The following is a 20,781-nucleotide window of genomic DNA, read 5'->3' as shown; positions in this document are numbered from 1 at the left end:
GAAAAGGGGTCCATTGTTCCACACGTTATCTGAACACAGCCCACTCTTAATTGCTGAGAGTTCTTAGATTTTTTTTTTAAATTTTTTTAAATCACTAATCAACATCACAGCTTTCTTTTGGTGACCTTACTTGCAGTGGAAGCTATCATCTCAGAAATACAGTGGCCAAGCTGTTCCAGGGCATACCAAAACCTGTGGTTTGGCCATACCAAACCCTGTGGCTGCTTTTACCATAGTGTTTTCCAGTTTCATCTGTTGCTTCTCTCTGAGTGAAAGAATTCAGCTCCCGTTGTTACAATGCATAAGGCTCCAGTCATTATGGATATTGAAAGAAACTTTTCTACTGGTGTCTAGTATGTAGAACCAATGAAAAGTAGAAAAGGTTTATAAAAAAAACAATTCTAACGTTTTTGTCAAATTCTTAGCATGATTCATAAACTCATAATTCATAAACTCATAAAAGCTAGTAACTGCTTTGCTTTTTCCTAAGCTGGTGATTAAATATGAACTCTGTGAATAACTCTCTTGCATGTCAGTTTGTTACTGTTTTGCATGATGCCTTCTTCAGGAAATGATTTTTTTTTTTTACATATAATTTGTACTAAATAACTTAGAAACAGTAGGTTCTCCATTCTAGACATTATACTAATACCTTTTTATGCTTCTTTTCTTCTTTGATTTGATTTCTTTTTCATTTTCCTTTTAAAAATACCATAAGTATTCATGCTTAAGTTACTTCAGAGCAGCTCTGGATACCATTAGATTTTGCTTTAGTAGAATTTATGGTCCACAGACAGTATGTTTACTTTTATTCTATTTATTATCAGTTAAAATTGTGCGTTTGGCACTTTTTCATTTACATATGTCAGGTTGTCCTTTATTTTGGGCCTTTTTTATGTTACCATCCATTTATCACAGGCAACTGTGGAATCTATAATGAGGGACAAGATGCCCAAAAAAGGTGGAAGGTGGTGGTTTTCATGGCGAGGAAGGAACAGCACTATCAAAGAGGTAAGTTTAAGAAGCAAGCAGTTTCCTTCTGGTTGCAGTGGGAAGGATATCTGCATATTCATCCCTCAGACCTTTACTTCAGAGAGTAACTTGGTATTCGGTTTGGCTGAGGATATACACATTAAACACAGTCTGAAGCCTGATTTGTTTTGACTTCAGAAGGCTTTGGATCAGACCCTACCTGAAATGTTTGCCTGAAGAGTTTTGATTTTGCATTTAGTTTCATTACACAAATCTGAGGCAGTAGTATCTAATGTATTAAATCTCTGTTTGGGAACCTAGAATCAAAGAATTGTGCCACTAATTTAGAGTTTTCACACAGATTACCTACCTTTCTGCATCTTTCTTTTGATGGTTGAAGAGCAGACTTATTTATGAGTAGTGTGAGCTGTAAAACTCAGCAAAACGTAAGATGGAAAACTGACTATATATATTGGCTTGAAAGTCTTTTTGAGTTTCTTTTCAGAGCATTAAAATTTTGTGATAACAATCTTAAAGTCACGGATGAACATTAGAACACTGAAAAAAACAAAGCTTTACATGAAATATTGATCTCCTGTCTAGACATATTTAATCTTTAAAGTTGGCTAGTAAAACCTCTTCATATTAATTTATATTACTGTAGCATTAGTACTTGAGGGGAGAAAATTACTTCTAATACAATTTTATGGTTGTGCCTCAGTCAAGAACTTCTTTAGCCTAGCATTAAATAGCCATTATACTTATCTGTGGGTATGGGTTTCAGAGCATGAGATTTTGGTTTTATAGTTGTTTAAAGTTTTTAGAATTTTCTCTGGAAGTATTTGGTTATCTCTTGAGCTGTGGCAACTTTAAATGGAGCTATTTAAAGTAGAACTATTCACTTTTTAAAGATCTTGTGGAATGACTTTGATAGTGTTCAGCATCTACTCAAGAGCAGTTGGGAAAGTTTTGCTGGATTAAAATGATTCTATAAGAGGTAATTTGTGTTTTTTTTTTTTCCCTCCTTCAAAGTCATATTTTGCTTTCTCAGGTGAAATCTATCTATTTGAGGTGTATGAACTGAGTAGCTATGGAGTTGATCCCAAAACTTCAACAGTATTAGATGTTAAACCTGGTATTTCTCTACTTCCTCCCTGCAAAACTAAATTTTAATTATTCTTCTGAGTTTAATAGTTGCAATTTTTAGGTCTTTGTACTGCCTTTATTCTTTAAGGGCTTTACTTTGCCTACAAGCAAAGGAAACAAACATGCTGTTGATTTTTACCAAGTCTGTACAAGGCAGAATTTGATTTTCAAATATTTTTTCTAAAATCACTTGCTTTCTGCTCAACAGGAGATGCACAGCTACTCATACTTGTATTTTTACAGGAAACAAAGCCAGAGCAAGGTATGAGTGAGAGTGGACTTACAGAAGACTCTTCACAGATGAGCAGGGCAAACAGGTACCCCCAAAATCATCTGTACCTGAAATAAACAAGGGCTACAATTTAAAAATGAAAGCAAGTTACCTTATCTATTTGAACAGAGAAATACTGTGTCAGTGAAATACTTTTAATTTGTTACTCGTTGCACCACGTAAGTGCGGATAGAAGGGCCGTACCCATGGTGGGGCTGCAGGCCTTGTGAGTGCACTCTGGCATTTCTGTGGTTTGGCTGGCAGCTCTGGGACATGCATTCCAGCCCCTTGGGAGCAACTGTAATTGGAGCAGTTCTCGAAAGCTTTATGTATTTCTCTGGAGTTTTTAAGGGAACGTCATAGATGAACGCAAGGTGCTGTCAGATCCCAGTTGCTAAAATTTTTGATTTACTTAGATTTATGGCCTGACAAATTAATTATATTTTGAAAGTTAGGGACTTTCCAGAGTGTTGTTTACAGGCAATAGTAATGATTTTCTGTTACTTCTTTCAAGGATAGCAGAAGCCTCTTCCTTCCTGTGCTCCTAATGAATCATACTGTACAGCCAGAATCTCACCTGGGAGAGTTCCATAAGATGAGCTTTAGCTTGTTTGGAGGAGATGAGTTAGCCAGGGGACAGCTCTCCTACCTTACGTCTTTTCTGTGCATGCAGATCTGAATGGAAAGACATCTTGTTTGTGCTGGCTGCATTTACAGCTGAAAAAGGCCAGATTCAAATATGCTTTATGCTCATTGAGGTTTAGGGGTCACCATTCTGAAACAAAAAGCTGTCGTTCTTTCTGGTGGTTAGCAATTGCAGCCCAGGCAAATGTGCTGGAAGGAGGATTCCTCATTCAGTAGGAGATTAGTTGTTGTCTCCATTGCCTCTCTGAGATTGAGAACTACAGAGTAAATTGGAAAGGCTGATTTTCTTTTAAAGGATGACAAGTGACATGTAGGTCTGTTTCTTACACGGTTGTTTAAAGATAAGATTTAAAGTGGGATTAAGGCTTCAAGCAGACTAGATTCTGAAATAGGTGTTCTTTGTTTAAATTTTAACTGTCCTTAGAAATCTCTCATTAAAAATTTATTGTTTGCAAGTAAAATGTGACAAGTGGGATGCTGAGTAAAGCTTTTGAGATCAGATGTCACAAAGGATAAGATAGGCTTTTAAATGTTACTAGTCATGACAAAGCAGTACCTTGATACTGGGTCAAGACTTCCTAACAGCAAACAACATCCAGGTGTGAGTGAAATAAAAGCCCAAATACTGATTTTTTTAAAGATGAGATTTGTAGGATCTGAAAGAGTATTTTAACTTACACCTACAGTGATAGATTTTTTTACTGTTGGAAAACTTTCTTTCTGAGGAAGAATACCCTTAATAAGTTTCTAAAAAAATGGTTGTAGCAGAACAAAAGTAATTATACCGATGTGTATTTAAACAGAATATTGTGAGGGAGCTCAGGTTTTATGACTTTTCATAATTGTATTCTGAACAGGGTAGTTCTGCAAATCCTGGAAAAGAATAATCCAGTTATCTGAAGTTGCTCATTGAAAAAAAAGGAGTTATTTTGTATAATAAAATTTCTATAACCTTCATTTTTTTAAAATTAATTTTTAATTTCTTTGGGGGAGGAGAGAAGAGGGAAAGAGAAAGCCAGCGTAACAAGTGCTTTCTTCTTCTGAGAACAGTGGATTTTTTTTGTAGTTATAGTATCTAATACTATAATGTATTAGATTATTTTTTTTCCATATGAAATTTTTGACTTAATGTAGTACATTAATTTATATTCATTAATTTTAAGTGATGGAAAACTATTGTTATAGCCATTCACTTGCCTGTAACAATCCAAATTTGAATAATGGGGAAAATATGAATGGAAGTTTGGTACTTCATTGATATATTAAAACTCATGTTGTGAATGACCTCCTGTGAGGCCGTACTTGGTAGCAGAGAATCAATGACTTATTTGGTGACTCACTGTTAATGCATTTTTAATGGATACTGAGATGCATTTACTGACATGATAACATCATTTTCTGTGTGTGCAATGTTCCAGAATAAAAGATGAATCTTCTTCAAGCGATGAAGACCCTAGAGCTGCCAAACAAAACCTTGGGTCATTACAAACCAACTCCAGTCATCTCTCATTATTGTCTGGAATCAGTTACAAAAAATCGCTTCGGCTCACTTCTGACCAGCTTGTGAGTTAATTTTACATTCTTGTCCTGAAATGTCATGTCTCCTACAACATGAACCTTTACTGTTATTCAGGCTTCAAAGCTTAATTAGCTCTTATGTCTTGCATTTAATTCTATCTAATTATATTTTTCAAAAAAAGCCTTTTCTCTTCTCCTTTCTGTATTAAGCATGAATTATGTTCCTTGCAGCAAGTGCTGGGGTTTGGAGATGGGATCTTTAGAAAAATACCAAATTAAATTCCAAATTGTGTATTTGTCACCTGAGTAAGTGTATTGGAACCACATCCTTTCTTGTAGTAGGTGAAACGTGTATATGTTAACAGGTCTCTTTTCTTTCTCCCTCGTCTCTTTTCCTTTTCTCTCATGTGTAGGCAGGTTTGTAGGCATTTTGCATAAATAAAGTTTTCTGTTAGTAACTTCTGAAAGAGCTACTTGTGAATTTACTGAGGCCAAGCTATTTATTTCTTTGGAGCTTATTGATTTCTTTGAAGCCAATTCTCTTCCTCTGTGACAAAGGTGTTTTGACTGATGACAAAACTGTTACAGTTTTGTGTTCTGTAAGTTTCAATTTGATCTGGAAAAATGGGCTACTTTAGGGAAATACTTCTTGTCATCTTAGGTACAGATAATTAATTTTCTGAAGGAAACCCAAACAAGGTGTACAGCATTTAACAGCCTATCACTCACTGCCTAGATAATTTGTAAGAAATGCTGAGTTTTTTCCAAGAGACAGATGGGATGTGTCAGTAATTTTCTATAGGAAAGAGAAAGCAGGGGTTACGCAAATAAAATGTGACTTTTCAGTCTCAGAAACCTTGCAAAAATTAGCTGAAGCTAAAACTGCTCTTAAATTGGTTTCTTAATGAAACAGTGGGTGAGACTTATCAGTTACCCATCAGTTGTTGTGTTCTCACCGCCTTTTCACTTTTTAACTAATTGAAAAGTTGCAGTGAAAGATAACAAAGAAAAAGATATACTAAGAGTGTTAAATTCGTACAGGTCTTGGGAAAATGAACAGTTAGGTCATCAAATAGAATCAAATCAGTAGCCTCTTGTTCCACATATCACTAAGCAGCACAGGAGACAGTGGAGGGCATCAAAGTCGGAGAGTTAAGGATATTTAGTGTCGGCTGAAGGATAATTGTTCATCTGGTGTGTGGGGTCGGTTATTGTATGAAAGAGATGTAATACTGTAGATCACAAATCCCCATAGAAAAGCTCTTAATTAGAGTTTATGGAACTTCTTGTTACTCACATTTCTCTCTGCATATATATCTGTCTTTCAGAATGGGAAACCCTCATAGATGGTCTCTATTCCATCATTTGTTACTGTTTATGTGAATATTTGGGGATGGTTTTTTTTTTTTAATATACCTGATAGTGAAACAGAACTTTTTTATTTATTTTGTTCTGTTCTGTAAATCAATGCCTTATATACACCACACAGGGTAAGCTGCTGCTGTTGTTGTTTATAATAGCTCTGCTGAAAGCAATAAAATTCAGTGTGACCAAATTGGGATGACTGGTTGGGTGCCACGTGCCCAACCAAGCCACTCTATCACTCCCCTTCTCAGTGGGATGCAGGAGAGAACATAAGGTGGATAAGCAAAGAGAAAAACAAGTTTATTCTCTACTTCCCACCAGTGAGGGATGTTCAGCCACTTCCCAGAAAGGAGGGCTTCAGCTCTGGAAGGCAAACATTGTAAATAACAATGACACCCGTTCCTCCTCCTTTCCTTAATCTTTATATCTGAGCTGATGTTGTATGGTATGGAATACCCCTCTGGTTAGTTTGGGTCATCTCTCCAGGTTATGTCCCCTCCCAGGATCCTGCCCAGTCCCAGCCCCTTGATGTGGATGGAATGTTAGAGAGACTGTGCTGATGCTGTGTTACCAACACCTTTCCAGCTGCCCGTGCAAAGCACAGCACTGTGAGGGCTGCTGTGGGGAAACAAACTCCAGCTCAGTCAGACCCAAAACAATTTCCACCCCTTATTCCATATCATTTGTATCATACTCAGTTCCCACATAACTGATGTATCTTCTAACTGTTCCATTGTATTTATTTCTCATTACTGAAATCCCTTCTTACCCACACATAGAACTTAACTATGTTCTTAAACCATCTCTATACCAAACATACGTTTTCTTTAACTACTATCCCATCCTTTCACAGGTACATATTACTTTCCTGTTTCATGGGCTTCCTCCATCCCTCCAGATCCATGAGGTGGGCTCCATTCCATCAGGATGGGTGTTTAGGACAGGAAAGCAGCACACTTGATTGTTGGGCACTGACCCTGGCCCAGCTTGGGTCATCGTCACATTCCCCTTGCTCCTCACCAAGTTCATTCTCATTAGTTCAATGTCATTCATGCTACTTTGCTTCCTGCAACATACAACTTATACCACAGATTATTTTTCCCCAAGGTTAAAATGTCCCTGAGGCACACACTGGGTCTCCCTATCCTTCTGCATTACCTTCCAAGGAAACCCTGGTCTTTGGGCAAAAACAGTCCCACAAATGGGTTTGCTTTTATGGGAGGGGAAATCCACACCAGCTTCCCCAGCCAAATACACCAAGGCAATGATCATGTGTGGCTTTTACACTGTGTCCATTTCACATGTTCAGTTTGTTGTTCATCTTGCTGATAATGTCTTGCAGAAAAGCTTAAAGCTCAAGAATGGCCCCAATGATGTGACCTTTAGTGTCACAACCCAGTATCAAGGCACTTGCCGCTGTGAAGGCACTATTTACCTATGGAATTGGGACGATAAAGTTGTTATTTCTGACATCGATGGAACAATCACACGGTGAGTTCATGAACAGGGAGAGACTTCATATGCAAGGACAAATTGCCTTTCAGTCTAAAGGAAAGCATAATTAACAGGGAATGGTAATCACAGAATCTTCATATTCCAGTGTTTTGGGAGGTTTTGTTTCTTGGTTTTGGTTTATTTTTTTTAAATTTGTCTTTCAAACAATAGAATAATCTTTAGCTGAATTCTTAGTTTAATAGACACATGCCATATGTGCCCATTATTTGTCACCTGTTGGTGTTTCACAACAGTATTTACAGCAGTATTGGAGGACCTTCTTCAAAATCCTGTTTTGTTGCATCATACTTATGAAGTATTAATTAAAAGAATTTGTTAAATATGAAGGAGTAATTAAAAAGAAGAAACATGTGAATTTTGTTTTAAATGGCATCCATAGGGCATTCCAGTGATAGGCATTATTATCTAGTAGACTAGACTCCAAAATCAATGTCAGAATTAGAATCTGATGAAAAGTTTCAGATTAATACTTTGGGTAAAACTCAAAATTTTGCAGTGACCAAAATGATTCACTGACTTGCTGGTTTCTATTTATTTAGTGTATTTAACACTGGTGAAAACAATTGTGTGTGGAACAGGGAAAGCACAAAATAAAAATACAGGCATTATCTTTTGAAGTGAGGTGTTTAGATTTGTTTTGAAATCAATTTCTTTCAAAATCAAACTTAGTTATATCTAATTAGGAGAAAGAACAAGGAAAAGTAATTTTCAAGAGCAATCTGGGAGAAATTAAAATACTTGATTTAAACTGAAATTCTCTTCTTCCTTGTGATTTACCCATTGTATGTCAAACTTCTCATTTGGTGCCAATGTAAATTAACATCTCTCCCCACTTTGTTTTCTTAAGCTTCAAGTAAATTGAGTGGAATCTATTCTCTCTGCTATTGATTTGCCCTGAGTTCCTGAATCACTTTACCTTACAATGCCAATGCAAATCCATCCTAAGTCACTGCCCAGTATTTTTTTCTCTAAGATGGAAATTATTCAGGGTGTGGACTTCTTGCTGTGTGTCTGTACAATGCTTTGTCAAGCAAGATGCTAATTTGCACTAATTGTTACTATGGCGTAAATAAATTTCTCTCATATGAAGTGGGAAACACATTGAAGCCAGAATAAATATTTCAAAATAGTTTATACCTGACCAACTCCTGGCTTAATGTGGAGAAGTTAGTTTGAAGTAAGCTAGAATGTGATTTACCTTATAGTTTCAATTCCCCGTAAATTTCCCTTATGGGTAGGTTTGGTTTATTTAGAAACCATTTACTATAAACCTCAAAAAGCTTGCTTAGCACTGGTGGCCTCCTAGAGGTCTGATTGATGGCCTATGTGCTGTAACTTCCATATTATCTTGTGGGGCACAAGCTTATCCACCTTGGGGCACAGGAGTAATTAAAACAACATGGCCAAGGATGAGCATGTCAGTCTATCTCAAAAAAGAGGGGAATAAAATAATTCTCTTCTGATGACAATCCGTCCCTTACAGAAAACCTTTTTTTCATTTGCAGCTAGCCAAGTAAGTTAGTGGGATTTGTATTAGACTTGACTGTTAGTATAAGTTTTGGGGTTTTTTTTTCAGTTACACTGTTACACTGTTACACTGTTTTTTCCTTTTTTCAGGTCAGATACCTTAGGTCATATTTTGCCAACTCTTGGCAAAGACTGGACACACCAAGGGATTGCGAAGTTGTACCATAAAGTGAGCCAGTGAGTATTCAGTAAATCTGTTCATGCATCTGTGGCTTGTTTGTGTTTATTCATTTGCACATAGAAATTAAAATTTCTCTAGGCTTCTCTTTATGTATATGGGTGACAATTTCATCAATATCTTGTCGCTTGAGTGATGCTGGCACAGTGTAAACATCTGCTGCATGATATCCAGAGCAAAACCTGCTTTGTGATATCAAAAGCAAAAGCTTCTTATCTGTGAGTGATGATTGCTCTTCCAGCCACCCCGAACACACACAGATGGTTAGTTCCGAAGTAGTAATTTGAATGAGTTATGTAGTTGCAGCAAGCGTAACTTTCTTGGAAACTGGGAATTGCAGCAGTATTAATCATAAGATGCTAATACACCTTCCTTTCACTCTTTGTTGAGGAGATGGTGAAATGCACAAAGACTCTGTGGCCCAGGGTGGTCACTGTAGCTGGAATTCTTCTTGCTAAATTTCACTTACCTGGAGTTGTAGCATATGGGATGAATCTGTTTGGGGGAGTTCCCTTTCTTTCCAGTGAGTTAGAAAGCGAGTTCAGTGAAACAGCTTTGATTTGAGCTGTCTAAACATCAGGCTTCTAGTCAAGAAAGATAAATCTCATCCTTAAAGAGCAGCACAATGTCTTATCTTGACTAGAAATCTATCCATTTTGGATACTCGCTGCTAATATTTTATTTGTTGTATAAATGACGATGAGCTTCAAAGACATTGATGATGATCTTCTGCTGATTGTGTAATTTATTTCTGTATGTAAGTGTTGCTAACCCGTTGTTAAATTGCAAGGTCAGGAAGGATCAGTCTTAAAGTAGTTTTGTGTCATTGGTTAACTTTGAGAGTAGGCAATAAATAAAAGTTGCTTAAAGTGCAATTTAAAGTTACTGAAATCAGTAAGGACCATGCTGTGAAGGGCCTAAGGAAAAGGCTTTAACCTGACAACATCAGTGCTTTAGCTGCTGTATTAGAGCCTAGTAACTCACCTGCACTGATGCCTGCTGGTCTACAGTGATAAATACCTTCCATGCCACTGGAGCAGGTAAAGGACGTGGATTCATCTTGTTTACTTGTGGCTTTTACATCCTGTGTAATCCTTGGAGAAAGATGGGCATCTTCAAAAAGTAGCTCAATGTACCTGCGATTTAACCATGTTTAGAAAAAAATATCCTTTTCCCATTAGCTCTTGAAGAAATATCAGGCAACAGTATATCAGCTCTGCTTTAGGTCAATTAATGTCATTAACATTATATCCAGGTATGACCTAGAGCAATTTATTCCAACAAAATGGGGATGTTTCTTCTGATGAATATGAACAGGAAAGAGACTGTACCAGCTCATGTGTGGTGATGTGTGGGAATGCCTCCAGGTGAGCAAGGCTTGTGCAAAAGTACAGGTGTACTGTTGGTTCCCTGGATACATTTTGCAATATGGTCAAGCCATTGTGTACACTGGAAGATCAAAGACAGAGCATGGTGATTTTTGTAATTACCCATTGAGAGAAAAAAAGGAAATGAGGAAAAATGAATTGATGTCTGAATGGGATCAGATGAAGTATCTGATTTTAATTTTTACAAGGAGGATTACTGATTGCTGTTTCCTTTTATTGCATTAATGTCAGCTTTTCTTATATATTCAGATTACCATAAATGTTTGAAGAGCCTCTGGTACACATCACAACTCTCCTCATAGCTAATCTGATTTGTTTTGTGTACTAGGGTTATGCTAAGGTTCGTTTATTGCTTTTTGTTTTACATGGATGATGAATTATAAATTATGGATGATGGAATCTAAATTATGCCAGAGACACTTGTCTGCACGTTAGACATACGTGTTCACAGAAAAGACAGGACAGCCTGGGAATTCACATGCTGAGTTCTGTGTATAACCTCTGCATTACATTTGGTGAAAATGTTAATTAATTTTTTTAATTGCAGTTGTTATTTTTGTGCCTGCCAGCCTTATCAGTTGTTAGGGCTTTGATGATAATAAACATAGGGGGAAAAATAAATTTGAGTCATGTTGGTTTTCAAATTACTGAGTTAATTGTGTCGTGGCAGATATTACAGCTGAACACCATATAAATGCTTAATAGTTAGATCTAATGACCATGCATGCACTGAATACAGTATTTCTTTATTTTATGAACAGTAATTTTTTAATAGGAATTGGAAAGTAAGCTGCTATTAAGTTGAACTAATATCATCAGATAGGATTCTGTTCTATCATGAACAGAACCAAAGGCAACCTGTGATTTATGCCAAAACTTTTATTTCAGTGTCAAGTTAAAGATTACTTTTCATGCTGTCTTTTGAAGCTCAAATTTGTTCCAGCTTGAGGAAATGTGTTACTGCTGCATGTCTTTTCTTGCAGAGGCCCGAGAGGCAGGAATGCAACACTGTTAATACAGCAAAGGCCAATATACTATTGCTTGCCAAGTGTTTTCCTCTTCACAGATATTGTTTTATTTAATTCTAAGGACAGTGGTTCCACCACACAGGGGTGGAAAGGAAACCATAACGATTCATAAGTCCTGAGAGGAGCAGAGATAAATGAGCCCTCTTTAGGTGTAATCACTAAATGCAGCAGGGCTAGATGCATTTAATTATCCAGTTTTCTGGCATAAAGGTTTTTACTCCTTTTAAATTAAGTCTAGGTTAAACATAAGTCTATTTAAGAGTCATGATTTGATTCATGTAAAGTAAACCCACAAAATTATTAATATCTAAACACCTGCTTTATTTTTACAGTAGTTTCTTCTTTTATATCTGCTCACAGAAATGGATATAAATTTTTATACTGCTCAGCACGTGCTATTGGAATGGCAGGCATGACCAGAGGATACTTGCACTGGGTCAATGAAAGAGGAACTGTGCTGCCTCAGGGGCCAGTTTTGTTGAGTCCAAGCAGCCTATTCTCAGCTCTTCACAGGTAATGCAATTTCACTTTTACGCAGAAGGAAACTCTGAGGTTGGTGGAGGCTGAATTATCAGCTTTTTCAAATGAGAGTGCTTGAAATAATTTTTTTTTTTTAACATATTGGTGCAAAATTTAATTAAGAAGAAATTTTGTTAGAGAAAAACCAAAATTCATTAGATACTCACTATCTATTTTTTGCTTAGTTTATATATTAGATATATATTGAGGCACAGCTGTGTTCACTGTTTACCAATATGTACTGCTTGGTGACTTCATGTGTTTAACATACTGTGTTAATATTTAGCTATGGGAGAAATGTGGACATTTTCATAGCAATCACTCTTGTCTTCACCTGTAAGGTGTTCCAATTGGCTTAAATATATTTTTGTGGAAGGTTATTTCTTGGTGGGTTTTGAAGAAATTAATGTGAAAACGAAATTAACTTTTTATACGCCTGACTGCACTGTGGGATTCTGTGAGGACAATGTTACCTTTTCTAGGTGTTGAACTGCAGTGAGTGAATAATAATAGCACAGATTATGAATATTGTACCTTCTGCCTAATTCAGCGAAGCATGTCAAGTGATTGCTGAAAATATTTTAAGCTGTTAAAAGCTGCTGTGACAGGATATATTTCATTAGAATTTTTAATGGTAGGTTGTTCAGATGCTCTCCTGATTGAGTGACATGCTACAGCTGTCTTACCAGTCATGTTCTAAAGATAAGAAACCGTGGAGGTATTACAGTGCACTTCTCAGACTGATTAAGTAATAAATGCAGTAAAAGGGTAGTTACTGTTATCTTATGCTCCTCATAGCTAGAAATACATTTTAAATGATACTCTTTTTGGTATCTTGTTCAGGCTAAGGAATGCCCATCTTTCAGTGTACACTGTTGTAACTGCTGAGGTGTGTGGGCAATAAATGACTTCATTGTTATCCATAGATTTAATCCTTGTAGTTTTGAGATCAGGTGCATATGAGACTGAGGAAAGGTGGTTTTATTCGTCTTTTGCATATTCTCAGACATTGATTTATACAGCGATCTGCTGTTCCAAAGGGCTGCTTTACTCCTATGAAGCTTCTGTACTATTCACATCTTCCTTGACATATGTGTTGGTGCTAGGATCTTGGATTCTGAGCTTCTTAAGTGCTTTTGTGTCATGCTGGCATCTTCCTATGTTATGGGAACTCCAGACTCTGCCACCTGTTCAGTCTTCTTGCCAAGAGAAGCTGTTGTGAAAGGGCTTTTGCCCAGAGATGAGAGAACTCCTCTGTTCATTAATGAATTCTGTATTCTGTGAGGAGCAGCTGAAGAGAAATAGAAGATTCCTTTATTCCTTAACTTTTGCTAATTAGCAGTGGTGGAGAACCTGATTGGAATTCTGTCTTAACAGGCTGAGGTGCTTCTAGCACATATGGTGATTGCAATCCTTTTAAAAATAAAATCTAAAAAGAAGCACCATAAACAGTGAAGGCTAATATAATCTATGAATCATTCTGCAGTTCTCAGTAGGCAGTTTACTTGATGACAGTTTATGCCTCGTAAGGATTGATTTAGCAGCTACTCTCTGTAAACCACCATCCATGCTCAGTAGCCATCTTTGTAACATAGGTTTCAATAGAAGTTCCCTTGTTTCAGAGGCTTTATTTACTGTGCCCATTATGTAAGCTTGGGAATAGTGTTTTGTCTTCATGGGCACTCTGACTTCTAAAAGATTTATTGGAGAAGGGTGGATGCTATGCAGTAGTATCTAGCTAAGTAAAAACGTTGAATAAAGAAAACAAAATGGTTTGTGGTGTATTTCATGTGTACTTACTCATCTTCTCTTTTCTGTCATTTCAGGGAGGTTATAGAAAAGAAGCCAGAGAAATTTAAAGTTCAGTGTTTGACAGACATCAAAAATTTGTTTTATCCCAACACAGAACCCTTTTATGCTGCTTTTGGAAACAGACCTGCTGTAAGTAAGAGCTGAATTTATTTCTGTTGCAGAGAACAGAAAGGCTGCTGTTATTTCATGGTTCTGTTATATTAGAACCTAGAAGCTTTAAATGACAATTAGGAACATTTTATTAGGCCCTGTGCAAAAGAAAATACTAAGGTTCTTCCTCAAAAATACCATGATGTAGGATTCAGAGATGAAAGAGCATCAAAGGAACTATGTTATATCTGCATAAACTAGCAGTTAAGCTTGTGTAGAAACACTGATCTCATTTTAATCCACAAAGCTACAGCGTCAGTGAGATACCTGTGGGCAGACAGAAAGTATTTCAGATTAATATTGGTGGGACTCTCAAAAGACCTTGGATGTCCTATTGGAGTCAAAAGATTCTACTTTTTATGGAAAATGATATATTTGACATGGAGAAGGGAAGACAGATCTCAGTCACCTGTTGGAAGGCTGGATATTTGGGCTATAGACAGCTCCTGCCCTGGGCCAAAGAATGCTGTTATGCATCTAGAAAAGGAAACAGTCTCACAGGCTTGGGCTGAGGTGGGGACCCTGGCATGAGATTATCCTTTCTTTAAAAGGGTCTATTATGTCAGAGATGACAGGAGGTCCTCACTGTCCCATTGCTATATTGAATTGTTATATCATAGGCAGCTTAATTTCCATTATCAAGGCTCCTTTAAACATATGATTCTGAAATAACGTTTTAAAAACCTCTGTGATGTTGTATTATGGATAATAACTACCTCTAGTTCCAGTTTTTTGAACCTCAGGGAAACATGCATTAAAATAATGATTTTCTTTCAATAAAATTTCAAGTAAAACTGTAAGTTACTATTTCAAAAGTAATTACTGGTAGCTCACTCCCATGCTTGGTGCCAGAGTCCAGGCTTCAGGTGTGCTGCGATGTGCTTATGGCTTTGTGAAGCTCAGGATCACAGCTTTCTCAATTTTCTGCTCTGGGTTTTCTGTTTTGGTTTGATTTTTCCAAGAGTAAACTCAGGGAAATTTCTGTACACATGGATGTTATAGGTGTAGACAGTGTGTGAACTGCCATGATGATGAATTTTTGAAGTGATGATGAATTTTTGTTCAGTTACTTAATTTTTTGGAACAGTCTTTACAATGTAGATATAAAAATAAACTTTTGTCTTCATTAACATTCCAGTTTTTCACCACCTTGGCTTTTAAAACCATGATTTATATTAGCAAAATGAAAATTGTTTTTGCTCTAATCTTCTGGGAGATATTTTCAACTTTGGTTTTGTCAGGCTTTTCTTCAGAACAGATCAAAACTTATTAATTGTTTTCCTTAACAATCTGAATTTCTTAGAAGACATTCTTAATTCTTACACCAAAATGTACTTCCCATAGTTGTATCTGCATTACCTGCTGTGGCTCTCTGATGCTGTTTTGGCATGTATTTCTTGCTTTCCCTTCTTTTCCCCTTTCTCTGACATGAAGTATGGCATATGGGTATGGCACAAATCTGAACTTGGGAGCTAAGTGATGGCTTTGTTATAGACAAATTTGTTATGCATTTTATGACCTTAAAAATAATTTCTGTTTTATGTGTCAGTTACATTTTAACCTCTGTATACTGTTGTAACATACTTGGTACAGTGCACACAGGACTTCAAATATGCTCTGAAAGGAAAGTGAAGGTGCTAATGCTTTTACACCAAATATCACTAATTTTTTACTGAATGTTGTTGTTGTGTCAAGGGAAGTTACTGAAAAAATTAACATGATTTTGGTAACAATTTAAACTCAAGTGGCAAACTTCTTATCTATCAGCAAATGATCTGTTTCATGAACATTTCATTAGATTGACCTCATTTGTAACATAATGGAGAATTTCAGGCACACAATAACTAGGTAAATTAAGTACCAGTTCTCTGTACATATGTTCTTTTGTGTAATATATTCCAGCAAGATTACACATGATTTTGCAAAGGCAGAATCATGATTTTTCTTTTATTTTCTTTTTAGGATGTTTATTCTTATAAACAAGTGGGGGTTTCTTTGAACAGGATATTTACGGTTAACCCCAAAGGAGAACTTATACAAGAACATGCAAAGACAAACATCTCATCGTAAGTAATCTCTTATCCCTAAGAGTTTATGGACTAAATTAATTTGCTGTGCTAACTTACGACTCAAGTTGCCCAAAGATCCGTTCAGCTTTAGTAATTAAAGGTTCCTTAGAATACTTCAAACAAAACAAAAAAGATTGAGAATAAAATACAGACTTTCCACTTCCCTTCAGTTAAACTGACAAAACCAATTTTTTTGTGCTTAGTATAATATATTCCATCTATTTTAATCATGTAGAAGATTTAGAAGTAGATGATTTAGTCTGCATAAAAGTGAGACTCACTAGTTTACTGACTCCAGCTGCCTTTTCCTGGCCTTTTCAAAATTTCCTTTTCCTGGATCTCCTATCTAGAAGAGCCAGAAAACAAAACCTGAAGAGAGGGTCGAGTGCTTCCAGCAAGGTGCTTAGGCACTGGTAACCCCTAACACTGGAATGGCCTTTAGTAATGTTAAGTGTTAGTGTCCTTAATTGAAGGGGAGCCATATGTGTATAAAATATGAATAATCAGTTGAGCAGGGAGCTGCTTGAGCCAAGCTGGACAGAAATGGAGAAGCAGAATGTGGTGCTTGAATATTTTAGCAGATGATCTGGGTGTAAAATGGCATCTGTGTCTCACTAGGTAAGTATCACTTGTTAGAACAAATGTATTAGAATTAATTTTTTACCCGAACTGTGAATCCTTTCTGGAAGCTGGGCACCAAAATTAAATTTAGTTCAATTCCTTTGAGGAGGTTGACTTGTCCACCTTGTCTGTTTTGTAAATGTAGTCATGCCTTAGTGGTTGGGGACTTAAGAAAGTTCAAAATAAGTTGATCTGAAATGGTTCAGCATACTTTTAATTTTTTTATTTCCCAGCTATGTCAGACTCTGTGAAGTGGTAGATCACATTTTCCCTTTGCTGAAAAGAAGCCATTCTTCAGACTTCCCTTGTTCTGACACCTACAGCCAGTTCACCTACTGGAGAGAACCTCTGCCGCCATTTGAAACTCAGGATGTACATCCAGCCTCATCTTAACCCCATCTCCAAATTGTTGGTCTCACCTCAAAGAATGGGCTGGTTTGTGTTGCAAGGACACCACTTGGCTTTTGCTGTTGACAGTTCAGTTGGAATCTGTGAAGTTGTGAGCATTGTATTCTTTTGTTGTGAGCAGACTTAGGAATGCTTTTTCATACTTAGTCACGTTTCCAGACAAGAGGAGTCTTGCTAGGGATAGGAGTTGCGTTTCTAGGTCCTCAAATTCTGCTATGCACTTTCATTATATGAGGTCAATTAAAAGTGATGTTGGAGTTGCAGTTAAACATGCTGTAAGGTTGTAAAGTGGTTCCATGTCTGTTCTGCATCACTGAAGCCATCTTTCATCCTGTCAGAACCCCTTGCCAGTAAGGGAGCTAAAGGTGCTCACCATTCCTGACATGATCTGGTGACACGGACAGGGATTGTAATCCATATATCAAAATTCTTCTCTCTGAAGGAGTAAATGATTCTTTCCCTCTCCCCTTGCTTGACCAACAACTGTTTGTTTAAGAGTTGATTACTGGTCTAGATCCTCAGCAGATGTAAATCAGTGTAGCTGTCAAAACCAATTGAGCTGTGTTTGATTTATTCCAGCCTGTTTTGACATGGGACATTTCTGAGGAAATAAATTATGTGTAATCTAAATAGAAAGTAAATGAAATAGGATGGCCAGATTCTTCCAGTCTTTCTCAGTTTGAGAATCATGCTTCAAGAGTAGCTTTTTGGATCAAGGTAAATGTGCAAGTGGAAGATCCAGGCCACTTTGGATAGTGCCCACCTTACTGGAGTGGGTGATTTTCAGTAAACACATCTTTCACATGCACTGTGTGCTGAGATTGAAGATTTGTTACTGAGCCAAAACAGTGAGGATTTTATCAAAATGGAATAGTTTTGTTTGAAATATTATTTTGATTAAAATGTGAATTTTGATGCTGGTGAATGATGCATCTCAGGTTTTTACTATATGGATTTTTTTGCTTTGTTTTGTATCATAAAGAATGGATACTTTTAGTGCAATTTACTCTCCTTTAAGGTAATGAAATCTCTTCTTTTTTTGTTTTTTTTTTTTTTTCTCCTTATTTATCCAGACACAAGCTGTAGATATTGCTTTTGACAGCCTTAAGACTAAACTGTGTGCACTAAAAGCAATACTGTGGATCAGTTGATAACATTTTCTAAATGGTCTGCCTTTACACAATGTGGTACTTAAAATATGGACTCCAAGTGCCCACATGCCAAATGATTTCACATGTGTTGTAGTTAGGAAAGAAACTCTCTTTTTCCTTTTGAAATATATAGAAGAGTCTAATTGCTCTTTGAAACACCGAAGATGGCATCCTGGGATTCTATGTACGTTGTATTTCAGTATGGCTACACTGGTGGTTCACAAGCTGTGGTCTTTGCCGCCTTGTGATCTGAGGCTGTGGTACGTGTTTTGCAGCTGCTTTGTAGTGTTTTCACTTAAGAGTTTAATAACAGGAAGGCAGAGTGGTCCAGGAGAAATTTTAAGATGTGATTATGGTTGTTTAGCACCCAGAAATTTGGAAGTGGTTGCTCTGTATCACATTTGTTCTGTAACAACAAATTCTGGTTTTGCATGTCAAGAGTGATAGCAATATAGATAGGATGGTAACTCTCTGGTAGGGGTTTTCTAAGGTTTACTACAGAAGACTTTATGTGGGATGTTAGTGGGCCAGTTTATGTTTTCTCTGTGCCTTCAGCAGTAATGAAAACAAGCGCAGTTCTTTACACAGATGCAGTGAGCAGTGGAGAGCCCTCCCTAAGTCTTCCTTTCACACGAACCTTGCTGCTTCAGGCAAAATGAATGTCCACTTTGGACATACCAGGATTAGACACAAAGAGGAAGAAATGGGTGTTTGACAACCCAGACTGACTGTGTTCTCTTGAAAGTTTAAAGAAAATGCGAATATCTTTTTACTTAAAGGTGTAAGAAATATGGGTGGATTTTTTGAAAGACAATCAGTGGGGATTGCAGATTGCCAAACTGAGATGGTTGCATCTCTAAATATAGCCACACTTTCCTTTAATTATCTATTAATACTTGTCATTAATGATTGAATAAATGGATGAATGTACTAGCTAGCTGCATCCTGCTTAAATTCAGTTTTGGTAAAGGCCTATTTCAATCCATTTATTATGCAAAATAAATAAAATAAAATCAACCCTTCAGTGAAAGGCTGTCAGTTTTGTGGTTTTTAATCCTTAACTGTAGGTAAAATCTGTTTTCCCATGATACTACACATAGCCACTCCCATCAGAAAAGATGGTCCCTGAAAGTTCTCCACAATTAAAGCCTGCGATACATTTATGTGTAACTTAATAAATAGGGTAATTTATGTGTAACTTAATAAATCCAGGGTTGTTTGTTGCCTTTAGTATTTAAAACCAAATGATAGCGTGAATGAGGAACTGTTTTAATTCTGTCATATTGTGGCCACAGTGCAGCACTGGTACAGGTAACCCTGAGGTGCTGCAGAATTTGTCCCAGAGTTTTTTAAGACTTGGTTAAACAGGGTTATGGCTGACTTGATCTCGTGTTAGTAACTATCTCCTTCAAGGCTGAAGTTGGACTGCAGGACCTCCAGGGGTCTCTTCTGACCAACATTTCTGTGACTCTGTGACGTTCAGCACTTCACTTCTGACTTGCTGTATCCCCCTTTGTATCCAAAATTGAAATATAACTGAACAGTATCAGGAATGTGTGTTTCTGTAACTTTTATCAAATTTACTAACAAAAAAGACACTTATATGAAAATCAAGAGTTTGACCTGCTAGAAACATCACCATACTTTTCCAGAAAGTGTAAGACATTTTGATGTGGTTGATGATTAATTTTAGCGTAATATTTAAACTGCTTTAATTCATGTAGAAGAAAAAGGGATGGTTTAAAAAATTGCTACTCTTTCTGTGAAAGAAAAAAATTCAACCTTGCTTGTGGTGTAATGCTGTTTTTTGTTACAGAAAGAATATGTTAATATAAGTATGCAGACACATTAAATCACAGTATATTCTATTCATGCAATACACAGAAACTAGAACATGCAGCAGTGAGGAGTGACTTATGTTTATTTTCTTGAAGCTGATGACCACACCATTCCTAGCTATGTCAGGGGAGGGAGGAATGTTGTGCTTGTGGCATTGGTTATGCTGAAGATAAATGTTACTGCTGTAATTTGGGGAAGGAGGAAAAAGAGGTATTGGGTATTTTTTATTTGTAGATACGGTTTGTTATTATTTGAAAGCCTATTTATATACAGTGTTTACTCTGTATATGTATGTGCTACTGCAGTGATGAAAATAATTTTAACACTTCATTTTGATCTGCTGAATGCAACAAGGGTAGAAATATATATTGTAATAAAGGTGAAATGAATTTTTTCCTGACTTTTCTATTTTTCTGTATTCTTTGATAATGGCAGAGTGCTTTTGCAGAACTGCTGAACCTGTAAAGCATACCTTTTATATCTCCAGTCTCCACTGCCTGTTTCTTACTGGGGCTATCCAGTGTAACTTGCATTATTTTTGCTGTTTGGCTGCAGTGTTCTACCCAGAGCCTTTTAAAACTGGAAGTGTTTACTGAGGGAGACAGGGTCAGGATCTGGGCTCTGTCTGTTTTGGGATATCGGAACAGCACCTTGGAGCC

The 20,781-nt window shown here is 36.8% G+C and overlaps 1 protein-coding gene across 2 annotated transcripts in view; it reads left to right on the top strand.

Moving 5' to 3' along the window:
- LPIN1 (lipin 1) overlaps nucleotides 1-20,522 on the top strand; it is a 57,143-nt gene extending 36,621 nt beyond the window's left edge. The window contains exons 12-21 of one of the 2 annotated variants that reach the window (XM_032104168.1): nucleotides 719-796; nucleotides 919-1,011; nucleotides 2,362-2,435; nucleotides 4,453-4,597; nucleotides 7,260-7,408; nucleotides 9,050-9,136; nucleotides 11,914-12,066; nucleotides 13,899-14,013; nucleotides 15,997-16,100; nucleotides 16,958-20,522. In XM_032104168.1, coding sequence (XP_031960059.1) covers nucleotides 719-796; nucleotides 919-1,011; nucleotides 2,362-2,435; nucleotides 4,453-4,597; nucleotides 7,260-7,408; nucleotides 9,050-9,136; nucleotides 11,914-12,066; nucleotides 13,899-14,013; nucleotides 15,997-16,100; nucleotides 16,958-17,117 — 1,158 coding nt within the window. In that variant the 3' untranslated portion in view covers nucleotides 17,118-20,522. The remainder of the gene's footprint in view (nucleotides 1-718; nucleotides 797-918; nucleotides 1,012-2,361; nucleotides 2,436-4,452; nucleotides 4,598-7,259; nucleotides 7,409-9,049; nucleotides 9,137-11,913; nucleotides 12,067-13,898; nucleotides 14,014-15,996; nucleotides 16,101-16,957) is intronic. The other variant, XM_032104167.1, reaches the window with a different exon arrangement.
- Nucleotides 20,523-20,781: the final 259 nt, after the last annotated feature.

The sequence above is a fragment of the Corvus moneduloides genome, chromosome 3, assembly GCF_009650955.1.
Source record: "Corvus moneduloides isolate bCorMon1 chromosome 3, bCorMon1.pri, whole genome shotgun sequence".
Taxonomy (NCBI): Eukaryota; Metazoa; Chordata; class Aves; order Passeriformes; family Corvidae; genus Corvus; species Corvus moneduloides.
This window is presented reverse-complemented; position numbering and strand designations above follow the sequence as displayed.